The sequence below is a fragment of the Poecilia latipinna genome, unplaced genomic scaffold (assembly GCF_001443285.1).
Source record: "Poecilia latipinna isolate Pla-1442-1.1 unplaced genomic scaffold, P_latipinna-1.0 Scaffold2311, whole genome shotgun sequence".
Lineage (NCBI taxonomy): Eukaryota > Metazoa > Chordata > Actinopteri > Cyprinodontiformes > Poeciliidae > Poecilia > Poecilia latipinna.
Genome location: NW_015114927.1, coordinates 83,752 through 100,737, shown reverse-complemented (window position 1 = coordinate 100,737; position 16,986 = coordinate 83,752). Strand labels below are relative to the sequence as shown.

The following is a 16,986-nucleotide window of genomic DNA, read 5'->3' as shown; positions in this document are numbered from 1 at the left end:
CGCCCTGGAACCGAGGGGAAGCTGAGACTTCACGCCGCTAAGAAGGGACAAGATCCATCTGCCCCAGCCCTGGTTCCTGATTCGACCGAAGCCTCTACAAAGTATTTTAAGTTGATACCTGCCATTGACACATTTTCTCACACACATTAATATATTTGGCAATCAAAGAAATTACTAAAGAGATCGTTTCTAACTTTAAAGAGCACAATTAAATTAAAGAGCACAATGTTTTATTTGATAGAAACGATTCTGAAAATTTTTGACATTAACAGACACCCTTTTGCAGTGTTTTATTGAAGAATATATTTACATAATTCCATAGTTTAATGTACATTTAACATTTCAAAACAACAAATAATTTTCCTGTATTTATTTTTTATACGTTATTGAGAAATGACTTTTGATTTATAAATCAGTCTTTGTCAAACATTAAACTACATATTTTTCTTACTTTTTTCCAGAGAATTTACAGAATGTCAACTCTGCTATTGACAGCAAAGAGTGAAAATAATTCCAACAGAGTAAATTATTTTTTATTTCATTATATAAGCTACATTAATACAATAATACTTCAGACAGATTTAAAAATACACAAAAAGTGAAAGAATAAAACATTTATTTATTATACTGGGAACACTGGTCACAGGCAGGGCTTCAGTCTGCTGGTCACACTGGGAGAACTCAATGACTTCTGAGACGTCCTGGTTCACAGGCTAAAGCTAAGGAGAAAAGAGAAATTATCCAAAAGTGTAATAGAAAATACATATATGTTTCCTTCACATTCAGAAAAAGACATTTTCAGCATGTTGGGCTCTGACTCGTAGCATCTTTATAGCTAAATGCCGACATGAAGAGGCTGAGCTGGGAAACAGACTGAAGAACAGCAGCTCCAGCTCTTATCTTGACTGATCTTTCCTCACTAAATCCTCTGGTTTTTAATGAACTTCTCCTCTAACAGCGGTTTTTCATCAGCTCTCTCTCTCATTAGAAAACAGTATGAAAACGTTAGCTGCTACGCTAACAATCAGCGGTTACTTTGGGCCAATTTAGCTACATAGGAAATATTTCTCTGTTGTTTTGAAGCGAATTTCTGGCTGCAAAGTAATTCTGATCTTTCATCCTTACCTGTGAAAGGTGATGCCAGTGAATCCAGTTTGTTTCGTAAAACGGTTGAAACAAGTCCACACAGCACAGGACTTAAGGAGCTCCGATCGCTCTGCTGCCACATACAAGATGGCGGACGCAGTTACGTACGGCTCAGCGCTCCATGAGGCGTCTACGTATTGATGTCTATGGGTTTATCCCTCGCGCGCGCAGCACTGAAAAAAACTTAGTCCACGCCCACCTACTGGGTGTCTCCCACCCCGGTCTGTATAAATAACAGTCAGACCGGACAAACGGCTCCCTCTTTTTCTTCAGTGTAAGATAGCACTGTTTTAAGAGCGAACATCCGTTTTGCCCGTCTTGTCAAACGGGGTACATCATGTCCTTTGATGGGCACTGGATTTTCGAGGGATGCCTAGGTCTCCAGCACGCTGACCTCGCCCTGACGCCTCAGCCCTCTTGCCGCTCCTGTGCTCTCCTCCCGCTGGCAGAGAGGAGCCGGAGCTTGCCTTTTCTAGGCCAGCGCTAGGCGGGGCGGCAGGCCCACCGAGTCTGGTCGCTGCTCATGGGAGATGCTAGCTACGCTGAGCGGGATGCTAGCTACACTGAGTGTTTATTGGATAATCCCACCAGCAGAGAGGACGACAGCGACGAGAACGACAGCAGGAGCAGCTGTGATTCGGATGTTGCTTCCTAGCTGGGAAGCACCGTGGTGGAAGAGAGGCAGCTGAGCGGATGCTCAGTCAACCCCGGCCACCGTATGCCATTTATTTCACTTAATTATAAAGTAAAAGGCAAATCAGGACATCTCACAAACTATATAAATATCAGTCAGCAACATGACTTAGGAATTTGATTGGAACCTTTTGGGTAAAACAGATACTGTAAGAACCACCCAGCGATAATTCGTATGGATTAAAGACTCAAACTGTGCTGAGAGTGAGACTAATAATCCATGGATTTAGCTCCAAACAGCTAAAGTAGCATAGCTGACATAAACATTACCTCCCGCTAACAGAAACATATGAGGAGGGCAGAGTATCAAAATACCAGACATATAAAACGTAATGTGAAATAATTTATAATTACTCCATGCCTCATTATAATCGGAGAGCAAAGCGCACAAATCCTTTTAAGCACGCACAAATCCTTTTACACACGCACAGATATTTTGAGAGTATTTTCACTCCATAGACATTCAATCTGACGACATTTGAATATTGTTAACAAAGCAATGGAAAGAAATGTTATGATTCCTAAAAATAGATCCCCCACCCCAATAACAGAATTTATAAAGAAAAAAAACAAGACCCAAAATTAACCATTGAGGTACTCCACAATGAATAGGATCTGAGGAAGAGGAATATTCTCCCATAGACACAGGAAAAACCTGTGAGCCAGATAGGATTTGAACCATGATTGAGACCAATAGCGTGCTCCAGTCTAGATAAAACAATACTGTGATCAACTGAAACAAATGATCATTAAAAACTCTTAAAAGTTCTCTCTTTGTGCTGTGGTGGGGTTTCAAACAGATTGATCCATGAGCATTTTTATACGTCTACAGTCGATTATCAACAGCCTTTTCTAAATCTTCAACAAAAGGAGTAATTTGAAAATAGGCCTATAATTAGAAGGAACATCAATATGCTTCTTTTTGATGATGAGCTGCAGTACAGCATCTTTGAACACAGCCAGATAACAAGAAAGTGTTTAAGATGTGTAAAATACTACGACCGGTTATGTGAAGATTCTCTTTGAAAAGATGGAGAGGGAGAATGTCTTACTGGAAACGAGAAGATCTTAAATAAAAACAATTTCCATTTAAAACTGAAAAAGACTAAAGATCAAACTGATGAACGGAAGAGCAGTGTCCAGGCTAAACCAGACTGAGACACTATATGTAGAAATCTATATTTTTGAGACATTACTGTATTAGTGTTATTGACACACAAAGGTTATGTTACAAAATATGATTGGTTGCATGACACTATTAAATTGAAGATCGAATACATGCTGCTTCACAATTATTGCATCATAAATATCTGACAGCTTTCATTTGTTTTTATTTTAAACCTTTTCAGATTCAGATTCAAAATTTATTGTCATTGTCATAAAAGGCAACGAAATTGTGCTTAGAGTACAACACTCAGTGGTAGTAGCAGATTTCGGTTCGGGTTGTTTTTTTTCCTAAAGTCCACAATCATTTCCTTGGTCTTTTTGGTATTTAGAGCCAGGTTGTTGCTTTCACACCATGAGGCCAGATGTTGCACATCTGTCCTGTATTCCCTCTCGTCGCTGTTGGTGATGAGGCCAAGAACGGTGGTGTCGTCTGAGAACTTGATGATCAGGTTGGAGGAAGAAGAGGCAGAGCATTCATGGGTGAACAGGAAATAGAGCAGAGGGCTTAACACACACCCCTGGGGTGCGCCGGTGTTAATGGAAAGAGTGGAGGAGATGTTGTTGCCCACTCTGACCCTCTGTGTACATTTGGTAAGGAAGTCTACAGTCCAGTTGCACAGGGTGGTGTTATGTCCCATTTGGTGGAGTTTGTGGCAGAATCTATTGGGCTGAATGGTGTTGAATGCCGAACTGTAGTCCACGAAGAGGAAACGAGCGTAGGTGTTTTTGTGCTCCAGATGCTCCAGCAGTGTGTGGATCACGATGGCGATAGCATCCTCTGTGGAGCAGTTTTCCCTGTTGGCAAACTGGTATGGGTTGTGTGATGGTGGAATTGCAGCTTTGATGTGTTTTATGACCAGTCTCTCCATGCACTGGGTGGGGATGGGAGTGAGTGCCACAGGCCTACATTCGTTAAGACCTGTGACATGGGACTGTTTGGGAAGGGGGACTATTGTGGCGGCTTTGAAGCAGGCTGGGACCCATGCGGTGGACGGCGAGATGTTGTAAATGGAGGTGAGGACGTCTTTGAGCTCCGCAGCACATTCCTTAAGCACTCGGCCCGTCAGTCCGTCCGGCCCGGGTGCTTTCCTGATGTTTATGCTGCGGAGAGCCCACCTCACTTTGTGTTGGGTCAGGACTGGGGCTGGGGCTGTGGAGGGGTGGGGGTCGAGGGCAGGGTCGGTGTTCTCCCTGTCAAAGTGGGCATAAAAGACATTTAAATCCTCCGCCAAGGTAGGACTGTTGGCTAGAGTAGACGATAATTTCTTTTTGTGAACTGCAGCATTGTCCTGTTGAAAAACCCAATCATTACCACACAGACGAGGGCCCTCAGTCATGAGGGATGCCCGCTGCAACGTCTCCACATAGCCAGCTGCTGTTTGACGCCCCTGCACAACCTGAAGCTCCATTGTCCCATTGAAGGAAAACGCACCCCAAATCATGATGGCGCCCCCACCACTGTGCCGTGTAGAAAACATCTCAGGTGGGATCTCCTTGTCATGCCAGTAACGTTGGAAGCCATCAGGACCATCAAGGTTAAATTTTTTCTCATCAGAGAAGACAACTTTCTTCCACCTTTCAATGTCCCATGTTTGGTGCACCCTTGCAAAGTCCAAATGGGCAATTTTGTGGCGGTGAAGACGACGTGGCCTTTGAAGACGTTTTTTGTTTCTGAAGCCCTTCTCTCGCAGATGCCGTCTGATGGTTATTGGACTGCAGTCAGCACCAGTAATGGCCTTAATTTGGTAGGACGTTCAAAGTCAGTGAGCTTTTTTGCTTTTGCCATCAGGAGGTGTAAAGACTTGACAGAAAATGACATGGAATCCAGATTTTTGCACAGCTTTTGGCTTTTAAAGACTATGGTCTTAAACTTTTGATCAGCTGAAAAAATCTTGTTTGAGAGTAAATCCAGTTTTCAGAAAATTCCCTGCTCAAAAGTTCTTGTCTCTTGCACTGCTTTTTTCTTTAACATTGTGAAGCTCTACTTAGAACCTTCTTAAGATCCAATAGTGCAAAATGCAAATTCTTGCAATTTTTTGACTGGTCTTAAGATTTTGATCAGGAGTGTATAATACTCTCTACATTCCAGAGAGGACATTACGGTTAAATAAGCCTATTGTTTGAAGGCTTAACTTTAATTAATCAATCAAACCGATGTGCTCTGCTTTGAAATACTTTATAAATCAAACATTTTTCAACCAAACCTGTCTAAATAATATCGGTGTTTAACTCCCACTGATTGGGGAAAGCTAGCGGGAGTTTTTATAACAGTGTGCCAGGAGTTAGGCGTTTTCTCTTGGTATACCGAACCTGGAGCGTCTGGCCAGCTGACAGCTGGCTGTTAACGCAGCGGTAGCAGACAGGTCCAAAAATGTCAGAGCAATATTGCAGTTAGGTGATGTATTGATGAACCGATCAGATATTTGAGATTTACACACTTACATTCTCGCCTAAAAACGTTGTACCAAATCACGTTGTGTCATTTAAAGTGTTATATAGCTAAATAATTAGTTGCTATTCACTGCCATTGATGCTCTGTCTGAACGTCCAGTTGGAACCCGCAATGAATTATGGGGTATCGTGGGCCGTGAAGGATACACTGGACCCATCCTTCAAATCTGGGGAAAAGAAGGATGCATTTGAAGGATGCGTTTGAAGGAGTCTTTGAATTCGGACAGGCCTTGTCACCACGCTATGATGTAATCGGCCTACAAATCTGTCCTTCGAAGGATGCAGACCCTGAATTCGGACACAGCTTATAACAGTGTCATGAGCACAGTGTCATAGCCAGTTAGCTATGACACTGTGCTCATCTCCAACTGAGGGTGAGAAAATGTTTCAAATGGATTTGGGTTCCACACCTATTAACTTGGTACCTGCCATGTTTTTTTCTTCTTTTTTTGGTGCACACATATTTTTATTATTTTCTTACAGAGAAGTGCAGCATCTGTTATTCATTCACTTGCTGATCTCATGAACATGTCATGTTCATTCACTTGTATCCACAGTGCTATCTGAATGCTGCTGTTTTCTCTGGGTCACTTCCAAACATAACAAGTAGAGGAGGATTGGTTTGTCTTTTTGGTTTAAAGTGAAAGTTTGGTCCCCCGTTGGGTGGATGGTGGGTGTTCAGAGGTTCAGCAGGTGTGCAGTTTCATAGTATGCAAAGTCACAGTCTGAGCTAATAGGGACATTAGCTAAAGCTGGATTGCTCTGTGTGTGTTCATCATGGTGTTTCTGTGCACATGAATATATTGTCACAATCCTCTCTACATAATTACAACATCTTTTATTTGTCCACAGCTGTCCACTGTGAGCTATCGCAGGTTGTATTTTTCCTTCATTTAGCCTCCTATTCCACCACTCCAGATTCCTACCTGGCCTTAGAGACTTCTCAGGGTATTTCTTCAAATACTGTATATAGTCATAAACATTAGTTTCACTAATGCTAAAGCGCTATACCAACATGGTATTTAGCAGGTATTTCTTTTGTACTTTAATTTACTTTTTTTTAAGTTGATGATTTTAATCTCAAAATTAAAAAAGCTTAAGTTTGGTCACTTGGACCAGATTCATTGCTGAAGATCTCAGCTCATCTACTAAACTGTGTGAATGATGTGAATTAAATTTTCCACCAGTTTGTATAGTTTCCTCTTTTTTTGGATCACACAAAACTCATTAAAACCATATGAGTGTAAATGATTATTATTTTTGACACAGAAACAGAACTAGCACCATCTTGACTCCTTAACTTTAATGGTATTATGAGGTTTATATCACCTTTCAGTAAAGAAAAAATGTGTGCGTGTGCACGTTTGTGTGTCACTGCTTGTGTAGCTGAGTCACATGTTCTTTTAAATGAAGAGATAACCCAGTCTCATACGGTCCTTATTTTCTGCCCATTAGAACCGCTGTAAGCAGCTTAAGTGTGCAGACTGCCTCTGTTTGAGCTCTGAGTTAAGGACCAGATTGTCCTTCCCTGTAGGAAAGAAAATGGCCCCAGGTGCCCTTTTACAAGACTATTTTATCCATCTTCTGAGTCACACTGCATATGTTAGATGATCAAAAATGACCAGTAAACACAAAAAGCAGATTTAAAATGATTTCTTCAATATTCTATCCATAATATTTCTGGTGTTAGCAGAAAAGTAATAATTTCCTAAACCTTAATTGGTTTTATACATCTCTGTGGAGGATGTCTGGCCAACTTTTATTTATTTATTTATTTATTTATTTATTTATTTATTTATTTATTTATTATTCAGTGAAATTTGAGGCGTTTTCAGTGTGTGCAATCTGCCACAGCATCTCATCTAAGTTTAGGTCCAAACTTTGAATCACTTTTGTTTTATTTTTGGACTTGTTGGTGCTTTCAAGATCACTGCCCTGCTGTATGATCAGACTGCACTATAAAAAATATTAACATATTTAACAGTGATGTACAGTAAAATCCAACAGGAAAAATCTATAAACTGTAAACAATTTGAAACTGTTGATGTCATGTGAAGTTGCCATAAGTAAAACATAAATCAGTGAAAACTGTACTTGTGTTACAGTGTATTTGTCAGTCTTTCACAGTAGAACTGAGAAGTCCTTGTCTGTTGCTACCAGTGTTAGCTCTAGCCTTCGTGACTGGCAGAGGCTCAGCATTTAAAAAGGAGGCATGACTACAAAATGCAGTCGATGTGCGTTTATTCAGAGCTGCATGTTACATTTCCACTGACACCCATTACAAAGTGAGACAAAAAAGCTGGCTTTTATACCTTAGGCCAGAGGTTCCCAAACTGTGGGGCGCGCAGTGCCATTGCAGGGGGTTACGGGATGTCAAACCTAAGTCAAGGACTTTTCATAACAATATGGATTAAATATATAAATTGAAAAACAGATAAACAGACAGAAGATGGTATTAAAAATGGAAGTTAAGATGCATTTTATTACACTGGTATTGGGGATTACAACTTTTGGAGAGCAGATTTTCATATCAGTACAGTGGACCATTAAAAACCCTTACAACTGCCTATTTTAATAGTTCAACAAGACTAAATATACCTTATTATGCATTAATACGCACTGTGAAAACTGTCTTAGGACTACTGCAGAAGACAATATCTACAGTTTTATCTATTCTTTCAGGAAGAGAAATAAAAGTCTCTCCTGGGTTGATTTGCAAACTTCAGCCAGTAGCACATCAAGTAGCACTGGCTATAGATATTCAGCTTCCCAAACTTCATTTTCTTTCAAATATTTTAAATATGCTGTACTAAACAATCTGTAGTTATGTTGTAGAGAAAAAAAATGTAAATCTGTGAATGCTACCTTCCTAGCAGGAAATACTGTAGGTTAATTGAAGTCTGAGTGTGTTTCCCAAGTCACCAACAGACATGCTAAAAAAAAAAAAAAGCTACATAGAATTGGTTTTGGGAACAATCATTTAAAATGCATAGATGGTAAATTATTAATTTTGTATTCATGTCAGATGTGTGGTCCATACTAGTTTGCAAGGACCATGCTAATTAACTTAGCTGATTAGCAAACTACAATGTTTAAAAACGTCAGCACAAAGAAGACGTGAGTTTTCTAAGACTTTTGCTGTGTTTATGAGGCCATACTAACTCCTACTGGACAAAATATCTATTATTTGTTAAAATCAAGTTCTGTTACATAATAAGGTCATTGATAAAGAAGGAAAGTAGGAGAACGATAATACTTGATTTAAAAAGATGACTACCATCCTGGAGGAGAGATATTTAAAAAAAAAAAGTTTTCTTTTTTAGTTTTGAAGATGAGGAGAGAGGAAATTAAAGCAGTGTTTATGTCCTGGAGTTTGTTTTTGTGGTGAATTACTAATGTGTTCATCACAATAGACATGGATTTTGAATTTGTTGTTTTTCCTTATTGATGATCCCCCACTGGAATCAATTCTAGGAATCAAAACTCCTTTATTCACATTCATGAAAGAACAGCCTCTTTTTCAGCTCCATTTTTTTGAAACTTTAGCATTCAAATGCATGACAACCCACCAATACATATGTGAGATTTCCCCATTAAAACCTGTGTCCATTTATGTTTTGTGTCTGAATGTGGGAATCTTTTGGGGGGGGGAAATGGAGCCGCTTTGGCTAGATGAGCCTGCCGAGGGGAAATTACCTACCTACCAAGCAGCTCGAGGAAGACAAAATACCCAGCTGACACACTACCACACACACACCTTTACAAAAAAAGTTTTAGTAAAACTTACCAGTGCTGAATGCTAATGCTGCTGTGCTTTCTTTCCTCTGATCTTCCTCCTGCCCCTTCCCTCCTTTGTGTTGCTGCAGATGCGATTCAGAGAACCGATACCTTGGTAACCCTCTCCGTGGAACTTGTTACTGTAAGTACGCTGCCAATGTTTTTCTGAGTCCTGGTCAGGATGTGTGTGCACCCTTCTATTATTATTCCTGGATACAAACTGACCTTGCTGGTCATTTTGTATGTAGACGCACAACTCTGGAGTAGAAACCGTTCCTCATCTGAATTTCAACCAGCCTACTGTAAAATAATAATAATAAAAAAAAAACATAACTGTGTACTGTTCAGCTGTGTGCTGCTGCTGCAATGTCGCCTTACTGCATAGAACACATCAAACTTTCAGAACTAGTACATAGCACACAACATTTCCTCTTCCAGTCTTGGAGTTAAAAGTCCTAAAATGTGTAATTCCAACACCTTCTGCTGCTGTTGGAACAACAAAACGGCTTTAAATCAGGTTTAAGTTTAATCTGACTGTCAGACTGTTTCCACAAGGAAGTTGGCAACACCAAGTTAAACCAAAAGAATACCCTGGAGACTAGATGCTGCTTGTTTAATTGAACAGATGGTGAAAACTGAAATGACAAAATAGACTCAACACTAAAGTAACATTTTAGCACAATAAGCAATAATATATAAAATTCATCAGTATAAACTGTGAGATGATGCAATTTATGGTGTTCCTGCCAGATAATTCAGCATAAAGGACATTTTTTGATTACATTTCCATGCATGTGGGCTTTTCTTTTGTTAAAAAACGAACAACTGGAAGTCTGGAACCAAACGTAGAATTTACTGATAGTATTTCCTAATGAAAACTTCCGTAAAGCATTAATTGTTCACTTAAACAACTGTTTTTTTTTGTTTTTGTTTTTTAATGTATGAACTTATTTATTCAGATAAATACACACTGACATCTATAATAAGACACTTCTGCCTATTAAGTCAATGCTTAAGTCAATTCTGCCATTCAAAATTATGAGCTAAAATAATAGAGACTAACTGTATCATCAGTGTCTGCTGTAATGTTCGTAACGACTGCTGTGGTTAGAGATTTAATTTGGACTCTAGTAACAGGAAGTAGCACATTGTAGTGATTAGCTTGGCATACATGGAAACAGTGTGAATAAAGAGAAGCAGCTGTAACCTGCACATGTGACAAGTGCTGCAAGTATGCAGAGCAGATCAGAACATCATTAGAAAAGGTTAATGGAAATAGGAAAATTATAAACCTCAAGTAGCACAGTTTCACAAAAAAGGTTGTACTCACTTGGGGTGGATTTTGATTTTTTGTAAAAAGATTAATGTGATAAAAAGATAAATTATTTTTCGACAAAGCACATTTACCAGATAACATTTACCTCACATGACTTATCAGCCGTTTCTGCTGTCGGAGTCTTTCTGGAAATATGTAACATCGTAAATACTAGTTGACATGACAGAACAATTACAACTTGCTTGATAGCAACCTAGTCCTGTAAACTTTTCTCCTTTTTTCTATGATGTGTGGCTCATGCTATTTTACTTCCTCTTTCTTACAGCCATATGTAACACTAACATTTGATAATAATACTCTTAGCTTAGCCTGCTTGATGCTCTCCAAACTAGTAGATGGAAACATGACTAATTTGCATTTTTTTTTGTTTTTTTGTTTTTTGGTGACATTTTGAAAGTTTGCTCGGATTTTGGCACTAGCCTATAAATGATTTAGAAATGTGTTGCTGACAAAAAAATCTGATTGGAATATCCCCAAAGCACAGAGACATTTAGAAAAATAAATGTTTCCTTTTTTTCCTAGTTTTGAAGATGGGGAGAGGAAATTAAAGCAATATTTATGTCCTGGAGTTTATTTTCATGTTTCCAGATGCAATGAGATGCATTGACTTTCCTCATTTGCAACAAATTGTTGGTTTTTGACTCTGGAGGGCAGATGAAGGAGGAAATCTGGAGACAAAACAGATGTTTTGTAGCATGCAAGTGTGCTTGCTTGCGCCTGCATGGGGGAAAATTATTTGTCCATGGATTGCAGTCATCATTACAAATATTACACCATACTGACAGAAAGTTCAAGTTCTGTCAATGTCAATAACCATATAATGCGACTATGAAAGCTGCAACGTCAGACAAAATGTACCAATTAGAAGAGTTCAGCAGAAAGAGAAAAGTCAGAAAAGCCCTATAAATATATATGAAGGTGTTGGACAGGTAGAAAGACAGACAGATAAGAAAAAGTCAATGTATTAGGATGATATTGTAAAGGAAAAACCATGTGTTATGCAATAAGTTTCTTTTCTAAGGAAACATTTTGAACTTCTGGCTTTAAGACTGATGTCTAAAAGCACTAGGTGGCACCAGCATTATGTGTTGCTTCCAATAATGCATATGTATCCAGACGCACATGCACCCGTTTTGGGAGCTATCAGTCAGCCAGTGCAGGGCTCCTCGATATTGCTGTGACTACAGCTGAAGTGCCATGTGGGTTTTTCCACATGCGTTTGACTCCATTGTGACTTTCATTAATGTGGCATTACGGTGTAACACTGTTTGAACAAGAGCGAGCACAATCAGATGTAAATACATCCAAAACCTTTTCTGCTATGCAGTCGCTATTTTCTGCACACTCATGCAAGACTGCATATGTGTGCAAATTAGATATTTTAAAAGCAATCTACTTCCTTTTAATATGAGTGGAGTCACAACTGTGACTGAGGTCAATATTAGCTTTAAATGTCATTGAGCAGCAGGACTGATAAGGAAAAACGTAATCTGTCTCAGGTCACCTTATGCAGTATGAGATTATTTGTAGTAGGAGTTTGCATCAACTGGGTTGCTGTTCTTCAACACAATTTAGATTAATACAACAGAATTTAAGTATTTGACACTGATACTGATTGTTTTCTTCCCCCCAAGTTTCGCACTTATAAAGAATAAAGAGGTTTGTATTTTTGATCAAAGGTACACCTCAACTGTGGGTGACAGAATCTTAAAAAAGGTCATGAATATTCCATTGTATGATCTTCAGATAATTAAAATAGCAGTATTATGTATTTTCCAACCACATAGTGTCATGTTACAGCATAATCACTTAACTATGTTACCCTTAGTAGATATAAAATGCTGCTTATATTAACCATAACTTAAAATAAATTTTACTTTGCAATTTAACGCCTTAAAATTGGGACTCTGTCTCTTTAAAAAGCTCCTGTTCTTTCTGAAGCTCTGCCATGAGAAAGTCATGGCAACATGGCTCCTCTAAGAACGTCCCTTAAGAACGTTTTTACCAGCGTTCTTCTGAGAAGTAGCTCAGCAGTTCCACCAGGTGTTTGCTAATTGCTGCTGGGTAGTCTGAAGGAGCTGAGAGGAGGAGTCGGATTGGACCCTGCAGCTCTCAGGAGGTGGAGCTAGGCACCCAGTCATTTATCACAGCTGAATGGTTGCTATGGAGATTAAAGGCTTTCTTATACGTGAATGAATTAAGGCAACACACCAGGTTTGTGTTTGATGAGAGAATAACATTATAACATGATGTAAAGCCTCCTACTGCCTCTTTATCAGTTAACTGCATGAAACGTGTTTGATACAATACACATTAATATTTGTAGATCATTTGGAAGTGTTTTGTATGCGACATCAATCTGCTAAGGTCGACAGTTGGCACAAACAGTTTTACAGTAGCTAAAACGTCACCTTGTGAGCGCTGGCTGTCCTGGTGGAGAGCAAACGGGGCCAGGGTTAGGTCATGAATATGACCCAATTCAATTATTTAAGGAAACCTGTCAGCATCCATTTGTATTGTGGGAAATGAAGGACTTTGTCAAGAGAAATGTAGCCAATCAAAATGCTGTTTGCTGACATTGTGCTCTGAATACACCAGGCACACCTGAGTATGTTTGAATGTTAATGATGAACCAAAACAGTAATTCTTTACAGTGTGAGGATCGCTGATTTAGCCGCCTTCAAACACAAAATGGGAGTTTTAAAACTGAACGTGTCATCTAAGGAAGCTGATCTATTGATATAAATATTACCCAATGTGGTCTCACGGTCAAGGTTTTAATTGGAAGAACTTCTTTCAAACATGCTGGAGAGGTTTACAGATATTACATAAATTTCAGTTTTAAGCAAACAAAAAAGAAAATCCAGCAGCAGATTGGGTTTGTTTCCCTCGTCATGTTGCTTAGGGGTGGCTCTCCTGCCTGTTTGAGACCTTTGTTGTCTTAAATTATATTATTAATAAATGGCTCATTAGGAGGATTTTATTGACCTTGGCAACATGCAGAGGATGTAGTTCAGTTATTTGAATCAGTTGTTTATAGGAAATATTTTAAAATTTTTGTGCAGGACCCTGAAGGCCAGGAGCAGTGGACACTGCTCTACATCTCCTGCTTTATTAGAATAATCTGGCTTTTTATGGACTTTAGTAAAATATCCCTTCAAGTATCCATCCAGCTACTTTCATATAGCTTAAATGGTTGGATCTGTTCCCCATACATCACTCTAGCTTCAGTCAAAATATGCAACAATGGTCCCGAACACTTGCAGTGAGTCAGAGGTCGGAGATGAACCATTTATGTAAACTAAACACTCAAAGTTGAGGAGCTACATTTACAGATCTAACGCCCTTTCCATCAACTCTTGTCTTTGTCAGACCTTTGTGGAAAAAGCCCCGGCTGTAGTTGTGTTGTTCACAGAATTTTAATCAAACCATTTTGTTTTCAGGCAGACTGAGGCACATCTGTTCATGGGGAGCTTTGTGCATAAACATTTTGTCACATTTCTTGAAATGCTCACATTATCATAGAGTATTGACACTAAAGTTCTATAATTTGTACCACTCATAAAGTGTGAACTAAGTGCAAGTGTGGTAAAAACAACAACAACAACAACAACAACAACAACAAAAAAACAGTTAACACTTCTTTCATACTAACTTTTTAAATTGTTGGGTCTGAATGGAACAATGAGATCTCTTCCAACATTGTCTATAAACACTTTGGAGGCATTTTACACTTGTTCACTGACACACCAGTGGGGTAAAAATAAAAGGCAGGCTGTGACTGTGTGATAATACATAATGTGATATGATATGAAGTAGTGAAATAACACCCATTGCTTAGCATGTCATGTTTGACGTAACTGGGTAGGAGGTGAAGATCCGAGTCTTGGGGGAACAGAACAATGGTTCTCTAAAGTCTACACACCCCGTTAAGACAAGAGTTTTTGTATAAAGAAATAAGACATTGACAGAAATGTAAAACTTTTTCCTCCTTTAACGTGACCATACCCTGAATAAATGAAGTGGACAACAAATGTATTAGATACAGGATCAAACCGATAAAAACCCATCCGCCATAGATCTGATGGTCTGAAGGTTCATTGGAACAACGTTTAGGACTTCACTCATCTGGGCAGACATCTCAGATCTAATGTAGCCTCTCCCTCAATTTGTGGGGTTACAGTTTGAAGTTTACTAAAATACACTACAGATTTGACTCTCCATAAATTCATTTACTTTTTGGGTCCTCCATATTCCCTCTAGCTTCCTGTGGTGCTTCTTCTTGGCCTTGCTGTCATTTAGGATTGCTAGCTTGATGGCTAGCACAGTGGTTAGAGGTGCTGTGCCTTGGACTCTGTAATGAGTTTGTCTGGGTTCAAAATAGTGTTGAGACTTGATTAAAGTTTTTAATCAGGTACATTGCAGGGTAAGTAAGTAAGTAAACTTTATTTATATAGTACCTTTCACAGACATGAGAAGTTACAAAGTGCTTTACATTGAGGGTAAACATAATAAAACAGAGAAACTAAAATCAAGAAACCAAAAAGTTAGCCAAAGGCCTGTCTAAAAAAGTATATCTTGAGACTTTTGTTGAATACATCGGTTGAAACAAAACAGCGTAATGCTAGAGGGAGAGCATTCCACAGCCTGGGGGCTAGTACCTGAAATGCTCTATCACCACGTGTTTTAAAATAAGTTCTTGGTACCGTCAGCAGCATCTGGTGAGAAGATCCAAAAGATCCAGTATATATTTAGGGGCCTTACCATGAAGAGCCTTAAAAGTTAAGACCAAAATTTTAAAATGGGCCCTAAAATACATTGGAAGCCAATGCAGTGAGGCCAGGACAGGAGTTATATGAGCTGTTCTGTGAGTTTTAGTTAAAAGCCTGGCTGCAGTGTTTTGAACAGCCTGCAGGTGAACCATAGAAGATTTACTTAGGCCCATTAAAAGGCTGTTACAGTAATCTAAACGAGAAGAAAAAACATGAATAATCATTTCTAACTCATTATGTGATAAAATAGTTCTCAACTTCGAAATATTCCTTAAATGATAAAAACAATTGCGAACTAACAATTTACAATGATTGTCCAAGGACAAAGAGCTGTCAAAGAGAACACCCAAGTTTTGGAGACTATTTTTTTCGGAAGAGTTTAAAAATCTGAGATGCTTCCTAATTTCAGTGATTTTATCATCAGGAGCAACAATAAGCGTCTCCGTCTTGTTTGCATTTAACTGGAAGTAGTTGTCCTTCAACCATATTTTGATGTCAGACAAGCAGTTATTGAGTTCTGTCAATTTATAAAATTCAGAGGAGCGAAACGAACAGTATATTTGGATATCGTCAGCATACATATGGTATGAAACATTACTGTAGTGATTTAAAATAAAACCTAAGGGATGTAAATACAGTAAGAAGAGGAGTGGACCCAAGACCGAACCTTGGGGTACTCCACATGCCAGTTGAGCGACATCAGAGTGAATGTTATTCATAAAAACAGTGAAAGACCTGTTTGGAACCAATTTAAAACAGTGCCAGAAATACCAAAAAGAGCTCTTAGTCTGTTAAAAAGAACAGTGTGGTCTACAGTATCGAAAGCAGAAGTCAAATCCAGAATAACAAACACAGTAGTTACCAGAATCAGCTGCCATCAACACATCACTAGAAACTTTTAGTAATGCCTTTTCTGTGGAATGCAGTCTCCGAGAAAACCCGATTGAAAAATATCCATCAAATCATTTTCCTCTAAAAAAGAGTTCAACTGTTGTGCTACCACCTTCTTAAGAATCTTCGACATAAAAGGAAGTTTCGAGGTGGGTCTATAGTTTTCAGGCAGTAAGGAATCCAGGTTAGGCTTTTTTAGCAGAGGACAAACAGCAGAACTTTTAAAATATTGAGGTACACATCCAGAACAAAGCGACAAATTTATCAAGCTGACTACACTTGGACCGATGCAGTTAAAAATATCTTTAAAAAGAGATATTGGGATAACATCAAGAGGACTCGACGGCAGTGGCATAAGCGACAATAAATTGTTGATGTCACTAATGGACATTGGAGAGAAAGAAGACCACGTCTCAGAAGTCAAAGGACAATAGTCCCAACCACCCAAAAGTGAAGGCAAGATACTCGCCTTGATATTGGCCACTTTATCCATGAAAAAATTTAAAAATCGATGACAGTCTTCATATGTAAAAGTAGTTTGAGATGCAGGCAGTGGTGAAACAATCCTCTTAATTGTATCAAATAAAATTTCCGGGTTTCGTCTTCTTGATTTAATGAGATTAGCAAAATAGTTAACTCTTGCATTTTTAATCAACTCATTTAAGGAGCTGATCAAGTCTTTAAGGTGGAGCCTGTGAACCAGTGTTGTGGTACTCGAAGTTGGTCTTGGTCTTAAGACCGGTCTTAAGACCA

The 16,986-nt window shown here is 38.9% G+C and overlaps 1 protein-coding gene across 1 annotated transcript in view; it reads left to right on the top strand.

The window, feature by feature from the left end:
- Window positions 1-16,986, top strand: part of LOC106937284 (attractin-like protein 1) — a gene marked incomplete at both ends in the record, with an annotated part of 80,993 nt that overhangs the window by 6,447 nt on the left and 57,560 nt on the right. Inside the window, one exon of the mRNA XM_015018712.1 lies at window positions 9,324-9,376. Coding sequence (XP_014874198.1) covers window positions 9,324-9,376 — 53 coding nt within the window. The remainder of the gene's footprint in view (window positions 1-9,323; window positions 9,377-16,986) is intronic.